Source organism: Musa acuminata, chromosome BXJ3-9 (genome assembly GCF_036884655.1).
Source record: "Musa acuminata AAA Group cultivar baxijiao chromosome BXJ3-9, Cavendish_Baxijiao_AAA, whole genome shotgun sequence".
Lineage (NCBI taxonomy): Eukaryota > Viridiplantae > Streptophyta > Magnoliopsida > Zingiberales > Musaceae > Musa > Musa acuminata.
Genome location: NC_088357.1, coordinates 47,909,507 through 47,932,006, shown reverse-complemented (window position 1 = coordinate 47,932,006; position 22,500 = coordinate 47,909,507). Strand labels below are relative to the sequence as shown.

Genomic DNA, 22,500 nt, shown 5'->3' with positions numbered 1-22,500 from the left:
TTTGTTCGGCCCGGCTGCAGCACAGCAGTTCAACTCTGGACTCCTTATCACTCAACTGGTACTTGGCAGTTCACCCGAGCTGACTCACCAAGGCTGACTCGGTATATATATATATATATATATATATAACAAGAATTGAGGCAAGATATGACAGTTGCTCTTTCTTCGCATATCTACTAATCACACAACTTGATTGGCCGTAGACATTTGTCTCCATCCTAACCTGTGATGCAACCTTACTCCTTTCATCTTTCTCCACTAGCTTCTCCATCATATCCTGTGATGCAGCCTTACTCCTTGATTGAATCATTCAATCAATCACATCCCAAGTCAATTCCTACCTGCTACTCTATCCTACAGCCATGGGCTCACTTAGTAGTAGAATCTGTTTATCCATATATTCCAAAGACACCATGAAGGCAATCTGTTATCCATGTAGTCCATTTTAGCAGATCTTCACAGTAGAAGAGAGAGCAACTAGGATCTCAGAGAGTTTTTCCACCACAATCAAATTTATCAACCTAGATCACGGCAAGCTAAATTTGAAGGCAATAAGAATACTGCTCAAGCTACAGGGCGTTCTTCATGGCTCCTACGAAAAAGTTCCCTACACAATGGTCAGATTCTCTCGTCACAGAAAGCCTAGCCAATTCAGTAGCAAAACCCTAGTTCAGACAGGGAGAAGTGCAGGAAAAACCATTATACTTGCGGACTTGTCTTTGATGCAGAAACCCTAGACTTGAGAGTGGCATCAACTACGTACGGAAAAGCACTGTACCTGTGATTGCGATGGAATGAGGATTTTACCATTTCCAGGCACTGATGGACCTTACCATTTCGGAAAACCCATGACGGTCAGAGACCCACCAAAGCAGTCGTGGGGCAATGTGATCCCCCCATGGCCATGACGACATTACAAATGCATCAAAGGTGGTGCACGAGAACCAACAACCTAGATACTGTGTGATGCATGAAGCTCATACTTGGGTGTTGAGGACGGATCGAGACTTGACATGAAGAGAGCAACGTCTTCTGCTTGGCCGTTTCCGAGTGAAGCACAAAGGTCACAGCCTCCCACAATCGTCCAAAACATGGTGGACTTAAATTGGATTCTATCCACTTTGTGTACGGAGAAGTATCCAACCATCGAATTCCTCTCATCTCCCATCTCGCATCTCAACCATACTTCCTGAGGGGACTCGACAAGTCAAAGACGGCTCCACCTTCAGAGCAAGAGACAAAAGACATAGAGTTGGGAGGTAACTTGATCTGCACAAGTGGAAGAAGATTCAAGTCACGGATGATGCATTTAGAATAGTCGCCAGAGTATCATTTCATGGAAACAAGCTCTTGATGCAGGCAGTGGAAATGGACGACAAACATCATTGGCGGCGAAGAAAGCTTGTCCTGCACTTGGGGACACTTCTTTGTCCCCATGTGCAGCATTGGGTGATCATCTCAAGCAGTTCATGAATCATGCTTCAGTTGCCTGAGCTGGAACAGGAGATCTGGTTGTCGTCCCATGGAGGCAGGCCAACGTGATGAGGGACCGGGACACTTGGGAGGCCGGCAGAAGGTAACAAGACCGCGGCATCGGACGGCCAAAATCAAACGACACAAAACACATCGTACCATGATTGAAGCTGGGAATAGGACTGCACAAGGAGAGACACATTAATTCTCATCAGCATCACATTTCTTTGGTACCTCCTCCTTAGACTTGGGGTTTGGGGCTCATTAAAGGTGACCAGATGATTAGAATCCTTATCCTTTGTTAGATGCATCAGTTCACGGGGGAGCTCAGTAACGTTGTGTGGAAGGTAGCGCTAGTGACGACGAACAGTATCAGTAAAAAGAAGGCATGTCATGAACTCAGGAGCATTTTGTTGTTGTTGTTGTTGTTTGCGATCACGCGTCTTAAAATAGCTTAATTATGCAGCAGTATTATCCTGTTGGCTTCCTGCACAACTCTAGAAAGAAAAGAAAAAGATAATAATAATTAAAATATACTTTCGATCTATAGTGGACATGTATTTATATTAACCAAAAAAATAAAATATAAATTTTTAAATAAGAAAGAAAATCAATTATAACTTAATAAATCTTTTCAACCTTATTCATGTACCAAAAAATCAATCACTTATCTATTTATCTTAATCTAAATTCTTATATTTTGTTATATCTAATCCTAATTATTTGAATTAATTCTGTCACACCTCCTTAATTCAAAATAGTTGAAACTTGAAGTTGTTTATAGTAAAAATAAAATTTTTCTTTTGCTAAAGCTTTTGTAAAGATATTAGTAAGCTAATCTTCGTTGTTGCGGTAATACATTTAAAATTTTTCTTTATCAACCAGTCCACAAATGAAGTGATATCGAACTTCGATGCGTCTGGTATGCTCATGGAAGATAAGTTTCTTCGTCAAATAATAATTGACTTATTATCATAGTAGATTTTAGTTAATCTATCTTGCTTTTCTTAAAGATCTATTAAAATTATTTAAAGCTAAATCGAGTAGCAACATACTTATACTTCGCTTTAGAGCTTGAGAGAGCAACATATTCGTACTTTTTTGTTATCCATGAAATCACCCCTTAGCCAAGATTAAGACTTAGAATTATATATCCCCACGAAAAGAAGAAATTGGACTTAAGTGGGTGTATAAGATCACATTTAATAATAAAAAAATATAAAATCTATTTAGTTACTAAAGGATATGCTCAAATTTCAACTCAAATATCAATATAATAATTTTGTACTAACAATATTTTTCGATATATCTAATTTTGTTACGATAAAAATATTAATGAGTTTCTTTATTTCTTTAATTAGAGTTCCTTTGACTCTCATTTGATCAACCTCATCTCCTACCTAAGTGTTAGATTATCCACAACTCCTATCATTCTGATGTCTCCATTGAGATCTAGTCTTTAATTTTTTTTTTATCCATCTAATCTATTTTCATTTGAAGAGCATATTACTAAATTTTATCTGAAGATTTATTTACTTTTTGTTCATGAACTAAAAGCGACTCATTAATTCATCAACAAACAATATACTTGTATTTTTATATTCTTCTATAGTAGTAGGAATAATATCAAAATTTAAAGATAAACTTTGTAAAAAAATTTCTACTATTATTTGATCTTTTAGGTTTACACCATAAGACCTCATTTGGTTTACAATAGAAGAGACTTGTAAGAAAAAAATCAATGATAAATTTAGAATCTTCAGTTTTAAATTCACATCGGATAATTTAAAGTTTTAAAGTTTTTACTTTATCTGTACCTCCCAACATACTTTTTAATATTTTCTAAGCTTCTATTGATATTCATGTAGATATAATTCAAAAAACTAGGGACTCATCTATTGGTTGTAGTATATAGAGAGCTCATGCATCTTTCTGTATATTCTCATTTATATGATCTTCAATAATATTGGGATCCTGCATATTATACTCAATAAAATTATTTTATACCAAATTCATCTTCATGAACTAAATAGAGTTCTCATTTTAACAGTCTAAAACTGATAATTTTTATTTTTGAAGATAGAAAGAAGTTGATTAGAAACACTTACTCCAAAGTCTACTATATATATATATGTATATATATATATATATATATATATATATATATATATATATATGTATGTATGTATATATATAATTTTTTTTGAATTTATTTATTTATTTTTTAATCGACGTACTCCTATTGATCTTCTTCGAACTAGGTTTTGATATCACATTTGTTGACTTCTCGAAGAACTCCAGGAAGAAAGGGAAGAATATAGTAAAAGGAACAATAAGTATTTTCAATCTGCATGGACTCATCTAAGAACACATACATATGTTAGCCAAAGGAATAAAATATAATTTTTTTAAATAAGAAAAATACTAGTCACAGTCCAACAAATCTCCCATCCTCATCCTCATCCATACCAAAAGGCTAATCACTCATCTATTTATCTTAATATAAATTCTTATTTTTTATTATATCTAATTTTAACTATTTAAATTAATTTTATCATATTCATTCGTTGGCCATAAAGCTTAGTCGTAATATAATTCCTACAAGGACAAATATATGAACTCAAGATATGTTTGAGAGTGCTAACAACATTATTAAATTTATCTTATCATATCTATCACCTTAAACTTTTAGCTGAGCCAATAAGATCATAACTATCACCTTAAGCTCTCCAGTTTGCTAAAGGCATGTTTTTAGCTGTACCAACTCCACAACTAGCTAAACTTGTCTATGCCCTTCGAAAGGTCAGCCAACCTATTCTCCTCGTACAGTATGAATACTGCTTACAGCCCTCGTGAGGAAGAAGAAGAAGACAAAGAAGCAGTGAAGGGCACAGGTCATAAATGACTTGAAGAACAATGTTACTGCTTCCCACGGGCAGACTAAAGGCAGTGGAGGGTGCTGTCGCAGCCATAAGCAAATTACTTTTAGAAACAAGTAGTGGCACGTGAAAGATTATCCTGAAATATATCCATTTGGCTCTTTGTGATCTCAGAATTTTCTTTCGTTCTTCCTTGTTGATTGGTAAGACATCAATAACGCCGAACTGCATGCGAAGTGATAATACTTTTGTAAACCTCCTGTAGTCAGCAGTGTCAGTAACATATTATTCTTCCTTTTGTCACCTTTGAGTCATTTGGTCAACAAATCTACTAATTCATGTTTATTTTTCCTGCTCATATATATATATATATATGATAATTATTTTAAATTTGTTTTTTTTTCTGACCCTCTTTTCTCTCTCTCTCTCTCTCTCTCTCTCTCTCTCTCTCTCTATCGATTCTTCTTTTGTCGTGCGCCAGTTATTTCGTGTCCCCTATTCCTTTGCACTGTCTTTTTCCGTCCATCTTCGACACTCCAATTTTTTTATCCTTTGCTTGTCTTCCTCCGTCTCCTTCTGTGTCATCACTTCCTACTGTTCCTGCTCGTCCCCTCTCTTTCATAAACATTAATCATCTCATCTTGTGGTCCATAGGAAGCATAAGGCTCTTTTCAGTAACTTGTAGCCTTTGAGTGACCTCTACAGACACATTGGCAGATAGACTACATCAAAACATGGGCAAGCTGAAACCAGCCAAATTGTCACATATAAGACGATAAAAGAACATAAAAGCCCCACCCACCACATACATAACATGTCTACATCTCTTATTTGTTAGGTTATGATGTGATTTTTTTCCTCATAACCTAATATAATTCCTTTAAAGATTTTTTTTCCATTATTCACTATTTAGAGTAATATTGCTTATCAAATCATGAGTCCTCGATTTTGTTATTTTATCTAGTGACAGTTTTTAAGTTTTCTTTTATCTTTCCTCGTATCATTAAATCGCTAGTCTCGATTCGGTTTAGTCTATACACATATAGGTTATCTTTAGACAATTTTGCGTGGTCCATTTTTTTTTACTTTTAGTAGTCAAATCTACAATGCATTCAATGAAATATCTTAATATGCTCAACACAAGCATTCTTTTCTCAGTTGGTCATCTTCTAATACAAGAAATAGTAAACATTTTGTAAGATTGATACAAGAAAATTACATCTTTCTAGCTCTATCTTTTTATGTAGTTAAGAATTTCTTATATAAATCTATCTAAAAAAATATGCCCCCCACAGATATACTTGCAGTCCAATAATATCATCTTATCAAAGACTAGTAGTCAAAGAGTCTTAAACTTTGACTGGTCAAGAAAATTATTATATTTGGGTGAAGTGGAGCTAGCAAAATTCAATATATACATATACATATACATACATATTATATACATATATATATATATATATACATATATATATATATATGTGTATATATATATATATTCCCTTGAAAGTCAAGATGGTATATTTTAGATTTTGACCAAGACCACCTTTCCAAAACTCTTCCCTAGTCATGTATTTGGTGGTTTTTGTCTTTTTCTTATCTGTCCCTAATAAACTTATATTTGAAGTCAAGATGGTATATTTTAGATTTTGACCAAAACCACATTTCCAAAACTCTTCCCAAGTAATTAATTTCTGGTTTTTGTCGTTTTCTTATCTTTCCTATTTCTTGAATGATGATCATCTTGTATTATATACTTCCCACCTTCTCGTTCTTGTAGTTCAAGTTTCCAAGCCAAGAGAAAGATAGATGTACGCCATGCAAAGCTTTCCATCAGTAGCAGATCACCATCTCCTTCCATTCACAGATGTCGGAGACTTCGGCCTCTCCACATACCTTCCTTTTGCTGCAGCTTCCAACCTGGTATGCACGCGTTGCTCCCTCGTTCCATCCCTTATTGTTTACTTGGTTCTGCTGCTTATGTTTCATTTCATGGTTCTTAATTTCCAGCACACTAACTTCGATCATTACTCAACTAAGTCCTGTAACCTTCTCCTACACTTACATATACTAACATCTTTCTCCTTTTTCCTTTCGTTTGATAATCCTCAGAAGCATGCTAGTAAAGTATATTTGGTGGTTTATGGTGGATTCTTGTATAACATCATTTCTATGTATGATTTGATTTGGAAAAGGAATCCCAAGTGACTTCATTTGCTTTATGCGAAATGAAAAGTTGCAGGAAGGAGATTCTGGGCATTGTTGATTCTGTGCATTATGATCTTGAGTACTTCCTCTCTTGTTTTCTTAATTATCCTCCTCTTTTCTGATATAATGTTGATGTTGAATTCATTGGTCTCTGTGTTATTGGAAGCAGCAATTTGTATGGAACATCTTAATAGTGTTCTAACAGTGAAAAATGTCAAATTAAACCACGTGATAAAAATGCATACTTAGAAGGACATTCTCATCCAGTCTGAAGGTGTAGTAGTCATAAACAGTACAGGTACTAGCAAATGGTCTTTCTTGGCACAGAATAGAATGGAAGAGAATGAGAACGCTTGTCTTATTTTGAAGTACCTCAAAATGGATTAAGTGTTTTATTCGTTTGTTTTATGCATGGTCTTCTTTTGAGGCAGAAAGATATCTCATGCTATATAAACTACATCATTCTGACTTCATCACTACATGGTTTATGTTGTGTAGTCAATCAGGATTTTTTAGTGCACATTGCTTCATCAGTGGAGGAATAGTATTCCAACATTTCCTTCTAAGCTACATCATTCTGTTCCTTAGTCGTGTTTTAGGATCACGAGAAATTAAAAGAGATACTTGAAGAGAACTCAGAGGTTCATGAAATTTAATGAACTTTTAATTTGATTGATTTTTGACAGAGTAATCTGGTTCAGACATGTGCTATCTCTGAGTATGACTTGGGAGAAGAAGGAGATCTGTTCAAAGCTCCAAGACCCATACTAGAGGAATCAGTACTTGCGTTCGATCCCATAGCGGCTGCCACATTACTGTTATCTGGTTATGGAAGTAGCATCATGACAGACAACATTGAGATAGTAGATATGGAGTCAATCCAAAATGGAGATCTCCTGTGTGAGGCCTTCTATGGCTGTGAAAAGGACCTCCTTGTGAAGTCAGCTCATGTGCCGGCACCTGAGGTAGTAGACTTTGTGCTCCCTTCACTGCAGGCAGAAAAAGAAACTACGGTTGGAGAAAGGAATTGCTTCTCTGCAGAGGGGCCTTTGCAGAAGAGTGACAGCACAAATGCTTCCAGCGTCGGACCATGTTTACTTGATGTTCATGAAGTGGATCTTGAGGCTGCGTTTGGGATGAGGACATACAGTGAAGGAGATATCCAGGTCAGGTTAAAGAATTCATGACCTCCTGTATCAACTGTTATCTTTCAATTGATAGATGAACATTTAGCTGGCATCAATTAATGATTTACAGAACCACATCACAAGTAACAAAATAAGCCTGAAATCACTATACAAAAAGGTTTCGAAATTTCTACAAGGCATCCTTAAGCTTATGAAGATGTTGCTGGTCATTGATTTTGAGCTTTTCTGGCAGAGTATTGGAGTCGATAGCTATGTTCATGGTGATATCAACATTGTCCCTACTTTTAAGTTGTCATCAACAATAGAGGATGTGAAGATGAAAGAAAGAATCCAAAAGCTTTCCAGGTACAGGACGAAAAGGACAAGAAGAAATTTTCACAGAAGGATCAAGGTGAGTTACCATTTTCTTCTTATGGGCTATGATATCAAGCACAACAAGAACAAATAATCTACATATAGATTGACAATTATACACCTACATAAGTCATATCGTTGGTCCTTCTGAGAAGAAAAAAGGATGAACTCCATGAAAAGCTGGTGGACCATGGCCACACTTGCTTGTTCTCTGACTTTTTGTCCTCCTCTTTGGGCATGGCCCTTTCTATCCAATATGTGGATTCTTAGACAAAAAAAATCCTCTATCCTGAGTACTGACAAGAACAGCTGCATGAGTGATGATGATAGAAAACCTTGCATTTCATCCTGTCACAAGAACAAGTAGAATAATTACAGCATAGTTTGAATTTGCTCCAACTTAGATTGGCTAGTATTTTAAGAACATTAGAAGCTTTGTGGGTTGACAAAATCACCATCATTTTAAGTGTCAAACAAGGATCCTTGTCCAAACAGAAGCTCCTACTACTTAAATGAGATGAGGTTGGGTTAGATAAGTTGGATAACAATGCAATGCACAGAGCTCATATCCATATGGAGCAGTTTCATGTTGATCTTGTTCTTTTCTAGATTGGTGTTGCTCGAGGGAATCTGCTTTGAAATAGTTCAGAGAAGTTCTAATTGGGTGTGGATCACTTTAAGGCTGCAGTCTCCAGATTTAGTGAGAGGTATAGAATAACGAGGTAACCTTTTTTGTACTGGTATTTTGGCACCATCCATGAAATGGTCACTTCTGTTCTGAAATGCTCCTCTACCTTTGTAGGTTTGCAGAATTGCTTTGCTTTCTTCCTGATGACAACTGCTCCCAGACACTTTTCTTTGTGCAGAACAAAGCACAGAGTGCAGAGTAGTGGAGTTGTCTCAAGTTTCAGCTCCATTTCCTACAGCATAACTCACCTCAAAAAGTACAGGAACCAATATGAACAAGCATGAGCCAAGCTAATGGCTTTTCATTCTGCTGCTGAGGGGCACTGATAGGTAACACCTGCACATACCTCAGCAATCTGTCTTATCCATCAAGTTAGAATGTGTAAAAATATTAGCTACTGCCCCATCACTATTGCTTCGGAAAGACGGCGTAAGTTCATTCAAATCTTAACCTAATGTCTACTTTCGATGGGGGACTAATTCGGTACGTAGAAAGCCGGCTATTTCCTTTTATTTATAGGCCTGATTGGGCCCAGCCCGTTTCCGATCTTTGTTCCAGACTGTGTTGAAGGTGTTGGATAGTTTTTGTGGAGTAGAGTCCTTCGACGCCACTAGGATCACATTTGTGCATATGATCTTCCAGCGTCAAATAAATGCCTTGAACAACCTCAATTTTATACCTCTTAGAATGGAAGCCTCTTCTTGTTTGCATGTGGATCTCATTGGAGCTGATCTCTTTGCTGTTGTTTATGATCAGCAGACTTTCTGTGTGTAGCTGAACGGCCTTTGAGCTCTCAGAATTCATCTCTCCGATCTCTGTGTTGGATCTTCAGCCACAGAAAGAAGTTTTAGCTTCAAGCTTGATTGCCAGCCACTGTTCCTTTCCATGTTGTGGAGGACTCCCTGATTCATCTCTAGCCATAGCCTCCAGCACAATGAACAGAAGAATACACAACGCTGTCGCCATGGTGTTTTCCATGAGACATACTGTGGGCTATCCGTGGTTTGTCCATGTTCAACTGAGGACAAAGCGCCATGCTTTGTCGTCCCTCTCCAAGCTATCTTCTGTGTCCACCACACGACTTGCCACCTCAACCCCACTGCACCAGGCATGGATTGAGCCCCTTTGTTCTCGCCTCTACAGTATCGCAGGTCCATTCCATTGCCCAAAGAGTGGCATCTTTGTGTTCGGTCGATCCAGAAACATCGTCTTCCGAGAGCTACACATCATGCGTTAGGTTCTTGAAACCTCACAGGTCATGAAAGAGTTGGAACTCACCACTCATTCTCTTCTCGCTCGATCATTGCTCGACAACAACAACAACAATCGATGGAGGCTCTTCGGTCCGTGAGTGAGTGATGGGTTGTGGAAGAAACAGGACAAGGTGGGCACGACAGAGACCAGGAAACTGCGAAGACTGGAAGCCGCTGTTAGCTCTTTCATAGGAGGAGGAAGAGCCCGTTTGACTGATTACAGTAACATTACAATTTAGTTCTACAATGAGGCTTGAATCCATTCACAAAAAAATAGACGACATTATTATTATTATTAACATGATATTACAAATATTTTGAACTAGTAAACTTGGATCCTTCATGAAAAATAATATTAAATCAAACCAGACATAGTTTGACCACCTTAATTACTACTCAGATTTGATCTACTGATGCAGATGACTAATATAAATATGTATGTATGTATGTATGTATTCAAAACAATAATGTCTTAACTTGTAATAGCTTCACTAGAACAGCCACCAAGTTCCTCACTAATGCTTCACATTACACCTCTTCCAAGAATCAGGACAAAACAAGGCAGATCTACATAGGTTTTTCTTGTTACAAATACAGATGAGCCACAAAATATAATACAAATCCCCACGATTAGAGATGATGGTATTATTAAAATTAGATCAGGGGCCAAGATAATATCTATCATCAATTGCATGTTTATTTTTATCAAATTTGATGACAAACTCACAGAACATGAGAACCCCATGAGAAATATTGCTGATTTGCAGAGGAAGATTGCTGATGAACTTGATAGAACCCCATGAGAAATATTGAAGAAGCTCGTTTGAGGATTGGAACAATGGGTTAGGAAGGGTTTTTTCCAGCAAGCTAAATGTTTGTGGTGTTAATAATCAGAGGTAATTTAGCTGCTAATGCTGTTGTCATGTTAGGAGAGCAACCTGCTGCTTTCCCCGTGATAGTACTTGCCCATGGATATTGCTTACAGTGCGTTTCAGTTTCATCAGATAGTCTTGGCACTCTTCTGTCATCAAATCCGATTTCTGGTTCCAGTTTCATCATATCGTATTGGGACTCTTGCCGTCATCAAATCTGATTTTTGGCTCGCATGAATGTTCAGTTTGTGTTCGTCACTCGGAATTCATATTTTCCGGCGGTGCATAATCTGGTTCGATTTGGTAGAGTTACAGTAGGCATACATGCAGCTGGAGAAATCGTCAGTACAAAGTTGAGCTGTAATCTTTCCAAGAACTCTGTTTATTCCATTCTTTTGACACTGTTTTGTTTCCTGGAATCATTTGTTGCAGTTAAAAGACTTTCAGCTTGGATGGGGCTGGGGGCTTTCGGATAACAGCAAAGTGTTGCCCATCGTTTCGCTTGGATGTGCTGTTCATAGGAGGAATATCTCGCGTATGCTCGCTCAGGTAAAATTTTTGACCAGGGTCGTTCGGAGTTCTCCGGAAGAATCCGATTAAAGCGAGACTCGGACAGGATTTTGTATGGGTCTAATTTTACCATGCCCAATATACGGTCTCTGGAATTAGATGAATGAGAGACTATAGATACATGGTAACTGAGGACATTCGAAGGACTAAGGGACATACAGGTCCGAAGGATTAGATCTTCTTATACCGTCTGGGGGACTATAGCATAGTGGCATAGTACATCCATAGTTGATGAGTCGAGTGAATTATTAGCTCTATAATAATTCACTATATCAGAAGAAGTTCTAACGGAAACGACTCACGGCCAGCTCGGTATCGGACATATGCATATATAAGATATCTACGAAGCCCCGATCCTATGGATGAGATCCGATTGGAAGATTGGATAAAGATCCAATGTGAACGAAATAAAAATTCAATGAACAGGATCCGTTAAGGATATGCTTCTAGCACTTATATAAATCGGAGGAACTCCTCGATTCATAAGCTGGAGCTCTTGGCAAATGCCCCTCCTATTCTCCTCACTCTCCTCTCCTCCTCCCTGGCTTTGGCAGCCTCGTGGTGCACGGGGAGAGGAAGATCCCGCGGTGATCTGAGAAGCATCGTCGCTGCGTCTATGGATTGCCACTAGAGAGGAGTATGCTAGTGCTCCTTCATCCTCTTCATCGGACCTAGAAATTCGGGGATATACGATCTCCCTAGGTAACGCTTCTGACATGATACATGCGATTTTTCGGATCAGCGGATTTTTCTTGCACCAATCGTCGCACAACGAAAAAGTACATAACTATGGGAAATCTGGTCTTATTTTGTTTTCCGCTACGCATGGGATGTCGACTCCTCACGATTTTCCAACAGATTAGGACTCTCCTAACTATAGTCCCAACAGATTAGGACTCTTCTAGCTAAAGTCCTAACAGATTCAAACTCTTCTAGCTAGAGTCCCAATAGTTATGAATCCGAAATAAGGTTTCGGACGTTTACATTCAGAATTCAAAATAAATTATTATTTAAATTTAAAAAAATAAAAAGGAGAAAACAAGTGTGATGGCTTTTTCTAAATTTATGCATCATTTTCTTCTGTTCCTCAATGATGGATTATTTCACAAAAGAACAGAAAAAAAAAGAAAAAAAAACTTGAGTTGGTGATTAGAAATCGGAGACTTAATTCTTTTTCCCATCATTTCTCTAGAAATAATCTATCCTCTGCCTCCTCCCCCTATAAAACATTCTATTTTCTATTCCACATTTTTCTAACGTGATCGGTATCCTAAACTTGTGACGATTAAGATATAATATAAAATTGCTAATCTATTATCGAATGAGTCACCGTCCGAATCATAATTAAAGATTATTCATGCATCTGCCGGAGGCTCACAGGGGGGGATGCACCGTGTGAAGTCTTTAATGTCGTCCGTCCACGTGTGCGGTGATCATCACGAGAATCGGATGTGATCATCCATCTACGTGGATGTCTCTTTTCTGCGAGCATTGCTTCAACCGGTTGGCCTTTCGTAGCCTTGCCTGCAACGGCGGTGAGGAAGCTCTGTTTATACTATCGAGCTTATCGAAGGGTCGTGGCACGTCTAACCTCATGTGGAGACCTATTAGGCACGACGGTGATGTGAAGTAGGTGTCCACGTGTCGACATCTGACACACCACGCACTATCCTCTCATCAATCAATCGATGCATACCTTCCAAATATTCGATCATGAAGCAAACCTTAATTAATACTCACATATGAAATCATTTTCTTAAACAAATTTATGAAATGTAGTTGGGAATATCTCTTGGTTAGAATTACGTGAGAAAATTAACAACCAAATTTACATTATTTGAATTTTATGTAATTTTTCTTGGAATGCTCTAGTGCACTTTTTATCTTTTGTTTTGATATTGGACAAAGTGGGCACTTTATACTACCAGTGTGGGCTTTAACATGATCATTCTTGTCACGATGAGATGACTTTTACATTTTACTTTTGCTCACAAGATGATCATTCTTTCACTCTGAAAAGATCTAAATGCATGGCCAAAAGAACAGATCTTTAAATCACTTTATTTGCATTTAGCACACATATTGCCCGGTTGTATAGCATCAGCACAAAGTACAAGCAATAAAGCATAACAAAACTAATAGGTTCACAAAAAAAGCATAATGCATTTAGCACAGATCTTTAAATCACTCTTTCACTCTGAAAAGATCTAAATGACATTGTCGATGGTGTCAGTCTACGGTCTTGCTGGTACGAGGATCTGCATCTGAACATTGCACTGACAAATATATTATTTATGGTAATACATTCATCAGCATTCCGAAATGTTAACTCAAAGTGCCTTAGATGTTGGGTTGTTAGTATCCCTCACAATCATACAGACCCTTCTGCTAGCTGGTCATTTGAGCTTGGATATCTCTGATGCCAAGTCAAGAATTAGTCTCCTAGATGTGGCAATAAACTAAGGATTATTATTATTATATGTGGTGGATAAGTGTGGCATAAGATAGGAAGAAGCTAAGTATCACTTAGCTCGCATGTAAGGAAGCGGAAGATACTGAAAATTATCGTGTGAGGCACAATGAAAAAGTTACACATAACTTAGTGATTGATAGGTCGGGCCAATAAATTGGTCTTGAGTTACAATAAAGAATTGAGTTGATACTTAGGGTAATAGTACTTTGATAACCTAATTGAGTATTGATAAGAGATTATTTAGTCGGCCGACTATTGGTGTATCCTATAGGCTCGTAAGAAATTATCCGTTTTGGACAATAGATGTACCCGTACGATTTTATCCTTTTAAAACATGTAAACTTCAAAAAATAACTCTGGGATCCCTTATCAAGTATGTTGTATAGGTCTTTGAACTTGTAAGATGGACTAGTCTTAAAAGACGACAGTCGTCGAGTAACAGCTAAGCGAGTAACTTTTGTTGGTACATAAGCAGTTAAAGAGGTGCATTAAATCTTGAACAACTAACAAAAAAAGAGTTCTTGTAAGCATTCATAGATCCGTGTAGAGTTTGGACATTATGACCATAGTGAGGCATGAGTTAAAACAAAGGCTTAATGCTTAAATCAAAGGGAAAGACCAATAAATGAAGGGAAAATCAGGTTGATATTTTTAATTTTCGATGACGACGTAAGGTTGAAGGAACAAATGAACGCCGAGAAGGGTTCATCAAAGAGGCGGCTTCATCACAGAGCAAACTTCATCGAGGAAGCTATATATTGATAGAAGCAAATATGGAATGACATTCTTGCATTTCTTCTTCATAGCGAGTAACTCGAGTGTATGATTGAAAAAATTCCTCCATCAAAACCTGTATAAATAGATTGTTCTTCTTCACACCAAGTTCTTTTATTCCTCGTATATATCATTCCAAACAATCACAACATACATAGCATGATGTCCATATGCGCAAGCCATTCAGTCAACTTTCTACTGTATAATAACAAAGAGTTCTTAACATTGAGTGATACCACCATGTCACTGCTGATGCTACTTCAATCACAAAAACCATCCACTCTCAACGTAATTGCATTAGCAGACATTGGTCTCAGATCGAAAGTAGCTTTAGTCGGTCACACAGTCAGTAAACCTTCTCATCACATGAACACAGGCTGTGCGGGAAATTGAACATGAGATTCTCTCAGCAACATCAGGGTTTTTGATTTGATATCAGTGGCAGGATCTTTCCTCTCACTGTATTTGAAGAATATAGGAAACATCTTCTTTATGGTTGCACTGCAAGACAGAAACTGTTTTCCTTATCCACATGAATCAAAGCAGTGCAAAGCATGTGTAACGTTGGACCTCTCATTTAGCAGATCAAATTGTCCAGTGGCAATTCTGAACATGTGTAAAGTTCATATCCTTTATATTTTAAGCTTGGCCAACAGTTGACTGCCTGTTATGAAATTATGAATGTTTATCCTCAAGTGTCGTCCGGGAAGATCCCCGCTCATTTGGACCCGAACCCAACCGTGTTAACCCCTCGACCGCGGCTCAAAGTTGTTGCCCCGTGAGAATCTGGTTCTTAGAGAAGATTAGATTCGATACATCAGCACACAAATCATACGGGACTCCAATGAGTTGCATGCACGAGAGAGAGAAGATGAGATTCGATACATCAGCACACAAATCATACGGGACTCCAATGAGTTGCATGCACGCACGAGAGGGAATTCACGTGGCTGGTGCTTTGGTTCTCGCGCCCACCACTATTTATGATTTATGTAGTTCGTACTATAAATGTGAGGGAGTTAATTTTATAATCTTAAGCTTAATTATTATTGAAGATTTTGAATTTGATTACTTTCTTGAATGTGATGGTTTCCTACATTCTAATATCTCAAGTGTACGAACTCAAAACTGGTTGTCTAAGTTGAGCCACGATCCCAAGTGTTATTAAGGTTGCATTCGTACTAATAAATTTTACTCAAATTTAATAAGTAGTATATTTGAGAATTTTACTACTAGGCAGAAAAGGATCCGTGTAGTATACCCTAAATAGTTGGGAAATTACAGATTTGTTTTTGTTGAAATGCTGGCACTGTTTGGGTCATGATTCTGTGGGCTCTCATATAGAGTAATTGAAATGAAAATTCTTAGTTCAAGAGGTTCTTGGAACTAAAACAGAGGATCTGAACCACAACTTGATTTCAGTGGGTGCTTCATTGCTAGATGATAGCATGCCATAAGCCATTGGATACTGAATGCAATTTCCTCTCCATCTCCCCTTCCTGTAGAAGCCATTTTTTCCACAGACACTCCTATTTGTTATCCAAAGTATGATCACTCTTAGTGTGAGTTTCCTTTTTTCTTCAAGTTTTAAGCACCATAAACAAATAAAGTTAGCACGCGTTTCAGTGAGTGGGTTCTCAATAAGGAATTGCTAAATCAATCCACCTTCACTTTTAAGCCTCCAGGCTTATTTCATTTATGTTCTTTGTAATATTTGCATGGATTTTTTTTTTTTTTTTGATGAAGAGTGCAAATTAAAATTCAGAAAAGTTTCCACCTTAGTAGAATTGTCAAAATATCTTAATTTATTTTTTGTGTTGGCCAGAATTGCTGAAACCTGATTTAAAAACAGATAAAGCCATTGAAACTGCCAAAAGTGTGGAATTGGCAAAATTGAAATCTTCTTATGATTCTAAAATGATAATACAAACCTTGTTTCAAATGTGTCCTGAGATTTCTTTGTTCGGATACCTCATTGGTGGAAATTGTAGAATACATGTCCATCATCTGAAAATTTAGTGAGAGAGAAACATGTTGTCCTGGTACCTGGAAAACCTACATCTACTCCTACTAGAATCTTCTAGCTGAGTGCTGAGTCTCAATAAATTGCTACATTCCAATTTTTCTGTTTCTGCTTATATTGACATGTTATTGCTGTTTGGTTCATGGAAGATCTTGGAGCTCTGGGAGACTACACTGCTTCTCCATTCCTGCCATCTGACTCAGACATCCTGCTTGACTCCCCCAACCAGAATGACATAGGTAAGAGAGTTTTATGATTGCTTGAACTCTTTCATCTAACATTACAAAGGATCCAAGTCACGGATAAGAGAGTTTTATGAGATTCTGTGATCGTGTTTGTGCACTCATGAGATGCCAATATGGTGTCTTAGAATTGTAGTTTCAGGTTATAATGTGTTCTCGCTAAGTTGCATTCGAGCTCAAGGAAGAATTGACATGCGCTTTTTCGCACTTGTGTTTCAGTTGAGGAGTTCTTTGCTGATTCTATCACTGGGACATGCTTGCAGTCAGATGGACATCAGTGAGGCCTTCAATTAATGGACATCTCATTCCATTATAGGCTGTTGTAAGTACAATTCTGGCCCTCAAATAATAGATGTTAATGGTTAAAATGTAATGCATCTGGATAGCTGCTGGATTTTATTGGCCTGTACTATTAGAGATTTTGATATGGATTCTACATAGATGTTAAATAAATGAATTATTGTCACCCTTATTTATCAGTAGATTGTTCGTATTGTGTCATATGTAGACAAAAGTGCATCAATGCATGAGGGAACTGCCCAATTTCATATCTTTATATGTATAAAACTTAGATTTTGCCATATAAACCTTATGAATTGTTTGCAAGTGTGGATTTTATAAAGATTTATTTGAAAAAAAAGATATGAACCATGGTATGTAATTTCGAATGGTACCACCTGATACGGGCGATACGTACTGGTCTGATGGAATATTAGTGCTACAGTGTTATAATAAGAAGAAATCGATCGATAAATCCTGATGTACCATTCGGTATGTTCTGATGTATCGCTCAGTACGTCGGTATCGTACTATACCGAGCTAACCTCGAAATATCAGTACGGTATAGTATTACATACCTTGTTACGGTATGAACACAATACTATAACTTCTTATCAATATTGAGATTATTTTTAATTCTCTTTTCACTTTTCATCTAAACATTTTCCTAATAATTTTCTTTATCTCACTTTTGTGTCAAAATCTATTACCCCAAATCCTGTCTTCATGGTTTCTACGTGTTTGTCCAACTAAATAAACCGATTTCTCATGTGGACAGAGTGTCATCGAGAGTATGACAGAGGTGTGTTCACTAATCAGAGGACTCCTCCATCATTGAGCCGTTCACTCTCTTGCATGGAGTATACGCCAAGGAATAGAAACCTTCCTCGAGAACAGCACTTTGTCGGCTATTATCCATCCCCACAAAACAGTCTCCAACGCCACCACCTCTCTCTCTCTCTCTCTCTCTCTCTTTCTCTCTCTCTCTCATATAATGAATGTTCTTATGTTCTTGCCATTTCTTTTTCTTGACTGAAAGGAACTGAGACCTCAAACTGAAGCTTAACCGATCATACACCACAAGGACCCCAAATTCTAAGGTTCATGTAAAGATGTCTGTAACAAAAGTCTAAGTTTGACATGTTCTGATACAAAAAGACAACAACAACAACAACAACAATTAACCTTTACAGTTTGAAGAGAAGCTCATCAGTGTTCAGCTTCAGAACAAGAAGAGAAGACCATTGGAAAGTTCAAGAAGACGGCCAAGTAGCAAAGGAAAGCCAACAGAAGCATCACTGCGGCCAGATCAAAGGGACGCCCATGGCGTACGTGCTTCTTCAAGGCCTTGAGACGGATTTCTCCTCGCACAAGGGGTTGATGGAGTAGGGCGCATCGTTGTGGCACCAGGTAGAGCCGGAAGGAGGAACGAAGCCCCTCGGCAGCATCGCCGAGAAAGTCCTCGCTCCAAGGTCATAAACGGGGCTTCTCTTACTTACTTTCCTCCTCCACTCGCTGTTCTTCGTCCGGCGGCCGTGGGAAGGGTAAGGCCCATGCCTCGGCTTCGCGACGTGGAAGACTTGGCGGTCACTTTCAGGAACGATGGGAGATGGAGCAATAGCCGAGGTAGGAGGGGGAGAGAAGAGAAGGAAGAAGATAAGAGAGGACAAAAGTGCAAGACAGTGGCTGAAACCCATCAGAGCTGGGTGACTTGGGATTGGAGAGCCATTTGTCAGGAGTGCAACAAGAAGAAGAAGAAGAAGATAAGAGTAGTCATGTAACTTAGATCCCAAGTGATCCTAATTGAGACACTGTGATGTTAGTATCATTACAACTATAGGTTAGGGGAAGAGAGAGGTCTGACCAACATTAGAAAAGACAAGTCAAAGACACAAAGGTTGTGTGTTCATTCTTCATCGTAGAGGACACTAATTTTGCTTTCCTTTTGTTCTTTTGCTTTCTCCGTGTGGCCCTCAAGCTTTATATGTTTCGGGGCACTCCATCCTCTCCTTTGACCTACGAAAGGAGGACATGAGAAGCAAGCTGATGTTCTTGTTCTTGCAGTCAGTGACTCCATCAACATTCGGAGAAAAGCATAGGTAAGGAAACAAGCAACAAGAACAAGGATAAAACTCTTCCTCTTAGTTTATTTTAAATGGGATATACAAATTGGAAATGTAGCATTAGACATCAAGAATTCACGTTTGATGTATGGTGGATGATTCAGGTTCAGGTTCTCTTTACAGTGTAGTAGTACTGCTACTGAAGCAAATACTTTTTATTGGAGTCTGGTGACAATCTGAAGAAGAAGAAGAAGAAGAAGAAGAAGAAGAAGAAGAAGCAAGAGGAATTTATTCTTCCATTTGCATGGACGACAACGTGAACAGTCATTACTCCCTCGTGTTGTTGTGTGGCCTCAGAAACACCGGCAGCTTCTGTTGTGTAGTGAGCTCGCTCGATCTACTTCTTGCCGCTGTTGGCAAGTGCTTTCTCCTGTTGTTGAGCGTGATGAGTCTCTTTGTCGACCCTGCCATCAGCTGTTTTCGTTTCCGGAGGTTGCGCGATCGTCTTTGTTTGGTGAGCTTGCCAAATCGTCTTCTTGAGGTTGTTGGCGACTATCTCGAATCGATCGAACTCGGGCAATGTCATATGAAGTGCCGATCCTGTACTGTCGAACTTTGAACCATGGTAGGTTTTCCGGATGTCTTTAAACTTCTCATAGCGTTCCTTTGCACGATCTGTTTCACCCTTCATGGCGTAGACTGTAGCCTACGTGCCAGAAACAGTAGATATAATGATCGAACTTTCTTGAATTATCTACGCGTGTAGGCACTTTCTCACCTGATAGAGAGGAACTCGAGCATCTGCCGTGGAAACATCCTTGCTACATAGGCACGCAAGATTCAGAGCTTTATTATATTCTCCCTGGCAGATATTGCAGGATAAAGTCAATGAGAACACATCACAGATATCTTTCACTTCATTGATTATTTATGTGGTGTTTGGAACTGAAGCAATGACCGATAAAGAGAGTGTTTTGGGCACCTCGTAGATCAGCATTTCCACCAGCAACATCTCAAGCTCGTATGCCTTGTGCGTCTGCTGATCGGTTTTAGCTTTCTTCAGTGCTTCCTGCAATATTGTGATTGCTTCCTTCTCCTTTCCGCTCATCTCTAGTCTTGGTATGATTGCCTGCCATAAAAATCTCAGTTGCAGATCCAGCAGGATTTCACCGAAAACAATTGAGCGATAGAAGAACAAACGGATGCCGCAGCACCATCGGGCATTCGAATGCCTCATTTCGTGCATGCTTGTTGGAATCTCGATTTGTAGCAGAAGAACCAGACGAAGAATAGAAGCTTACCGTAAAGCATGCAGGTGGGGAGAGACAGTGAGAGAGAGAGAGAGAGAAAGCCAAAACCAGGGTAAATAGAAGCCTTACATGTAACTTGTTGAAGTCCATCCGATCCTTGTCGAGCTCATTGCGCATGTCGTCCAAGGCGCTGCTCAGCTTCGACTCGTCTCTGCACGCCTCGTGAGCATCCATCAACCTCTGCATCGCCTTCTCCCCGCCATGCAGCATCGCGAGCGACACCGACCGATAGAGCGCAGGGTTCGCCCGGGACTGCTGGCGGACGACCTCTTGACTCGCTGTGGGTGTCTTCTTGCTGTCAACAGGACCCGCCGTGGACGATCTCTTCTTGCGCCGGTAAGCCAGCACGAGGAACACGGACGCAAAGATCAGCGTCCCGGCGGCGCCAGGAGACGCCAGAAGATGCCTGGCTTTGGCAGCTACCATGTACAACATGGATGATCGGGGAGCACCCGCACCTTCCTCAGCAACATGTCCTGCCATTTTGCAGTTACCAGAATCCTCATCCATGGTTGCAGAAGGAACAGTAAGAGAAGGGTCTGTGAGAACCTACATGATTGGAACCTGCAGGTTGCCGCCCTTGATAAAGAAAGAAGATGATATCTTTCTTAGCAGAAGAGGAAGATCCTAAGTGGCCGAACGATGCTGTGTAAGGAAGCAACGCATCAGTCCTATGGATGGTTCTATTGGGAAGAGCTATGAGCTCTCTACGAAAGAAGAAGACGTCGATCTCAAGCCAAGTCTTACTGTATTGTGATGCTTGGCTGCTCCAATGCGGTCAGAATCATAGCAAGACTCCGTGAATGGACTTGCCCTACTTTAGGGTCTATGTGGTCGAACAAAGATTGATGAAGGTTTTTTTTGCCTTAAAAATAAGATAATTTAAAATTATTATGATTTTCTCTATCTTGTAACTATTAAAAAATATTTTATTTTATTTTATTTTTGTCAAATAAATAAGTAGGAAATATGTACGTTTATACGTCTTATGTGCAAGAAAAGAAGTGACTTGATGATGATGATAGTTGGAATATTAGGGTTTATGTTATTGTCAAATTAAAATATAAAATAGTTTTTTTTTTTGCTGTGATACTTTATATATGGACCGGTTAAAAATAACAATTAGGTTTTGTTTTTGGAAAATGTGTCCTCTCATCCCATGGACCTTTTTATATTCATGTATACAGTTTCTTTCAATACTGTTTGAAATAGTATTATCTTTCTATGACTTTTTGAACTTCAAAAATATATCGTAATTTTCAAGTATCTAAATCTCTTAATTATACATATCATTATAAATATTATTTTTTTAATATCACTTACCACTAATTCTTAAATATAACTTTTTAAGTTATTAGTCTAGACCATAGTTATAAGCTCAATATAATAATATAAACGCTAACAAGCGATACCTCTATAGTTGTTCGTCACAAAGGACACATCATAATGAATCGTACCATTCGGTCATCCACATAAATGAGCCCCAAGATGATGTACGTGATCGTCTCGATCAATTGTCAGTCTCTTTCTATCTGCTGTCCATGTATAAACATTGATCCTAAAGAAGAAACGAAGATAGAATTTCTACTGTTTTTACTTCACTCATACTAATTTTACTATCAAATGGGTCGAGTCGAAAACTCCTCACAATTCAAATCGCTTGTGCAAATCCACGATAAAACCAAGGCACACCTTGGTTCATCTACAAAATCTTGAGACCAAACTCCAAATCAAGCAATACCTTAGGATCATTTCAACTTGGACTTCCTTGGCCTTGATCCCCTCACGCAATCATCATGTAGAATAAGCTTGTGCCTTCAGGACAAAATCAAGTCTATGTCAATTCCCGATCGACGACATCGAGACAATAACAAAATTAAAATTTTAGATA

General features: G+C 38.5%; 2 protein-coding genes across 2 annotated transcripts; one reads left to right on the top strand and one right to left on the bottom strand.

Annotated features, from left to right (window-relative positions):
* The first annotated feature begins 6,132 nt into the window (after window positions 1–6,132).
* LOC135649131 (uncharacterized) lies at window positions 6,133–17,238 on the top strand. Its single transcript, XM_065167240.1, has 6 exons — window positions 6,133–6,275; window positions 7,247–7,726; window positions 7,941–8,099; window positions 9,583–9,901; window positions 16,865–16,954; window positions 17,177–17,238. The coding sequence occupies exons 1-6, from the start codon at window positions 6,162–6,164 to the stop codon at window positions 17,236–17,238; spliced, it is 1,224 nt and encodes a 407-aa protein (XP_065023312.1). The 5' UTR covers window positions 6,133–6,161.
* A 2,122-nt stretch (window positions 17,239–19,360) lies between these two features.
* Window positions 19,361–21,149, bottom strand: LOC135648519 (uncharacterized). The gene is made up of 4 exons (XM_065166277.1): window positions 20,679–21,149; window positions 20,282–20,428; window positions 20,078–20,161; window positions 19,361–20,005 (listed from the first exon to the last, which is right to left on the bottom strand). The coding sequence occupies exons 1-4, from the start codon at window positions 21,117–21,119 to the stop codon at window positions 19,697–19,699; spliced, it is 981 nt and encodes a 326-aa protein (XP_065022349.1). The 5' UTR covers window positions 21,120–21,149; the 3' UTR covers window positions 19,361–19,696.
* Between the last annotated feature and the right edge of the window lie 1,351 nt (window positions 21,150–22,500).

Coding starts and splice junctions, on each gene's coding strand:
- LOC135649131 (XM_065167240.1), top strand. CDS start 6,162: ATGTACGCCATGCAAAGCTTTCCATCAGTAGCAGATCACCATCTCCTT. Junction 7,727..7,940: donor ACAGTGAAGGAGATATCCAG/GTCAGGTTAAAG, acceptor CTTTTCTGGCAG/AGTATTGGAGTCGATAGCTA. Junction 8,100..9,582: donor ATTTTCACAGAAGGATCAAG/GTGAGTTACCAT, acceptor TTGGATCTTCAG/CCACAGAAAGAAGTTTTAGC.
- LOC135648519 (XM_065166277.1), bottom strand. CDS start 21,119: ATGGATGAGGATTCTGGTAACTGCAAAATGGCAGGACATGTTGCTGAG. Junction 20,429..20,678: donor TGGACTTCAACAAGTTACAT/GTAAGGCTTCTA, acceptor TTTTTATGGCAG/GCAATCATACCAAGACTAGA. Junction 20,006..20,077: donor CTCGAGTTCCTCTCTATCAG/GTGAGAAAGTGC, acceptor TCTGGCACGTAG/GCTACAGTCTACGCCATGAA.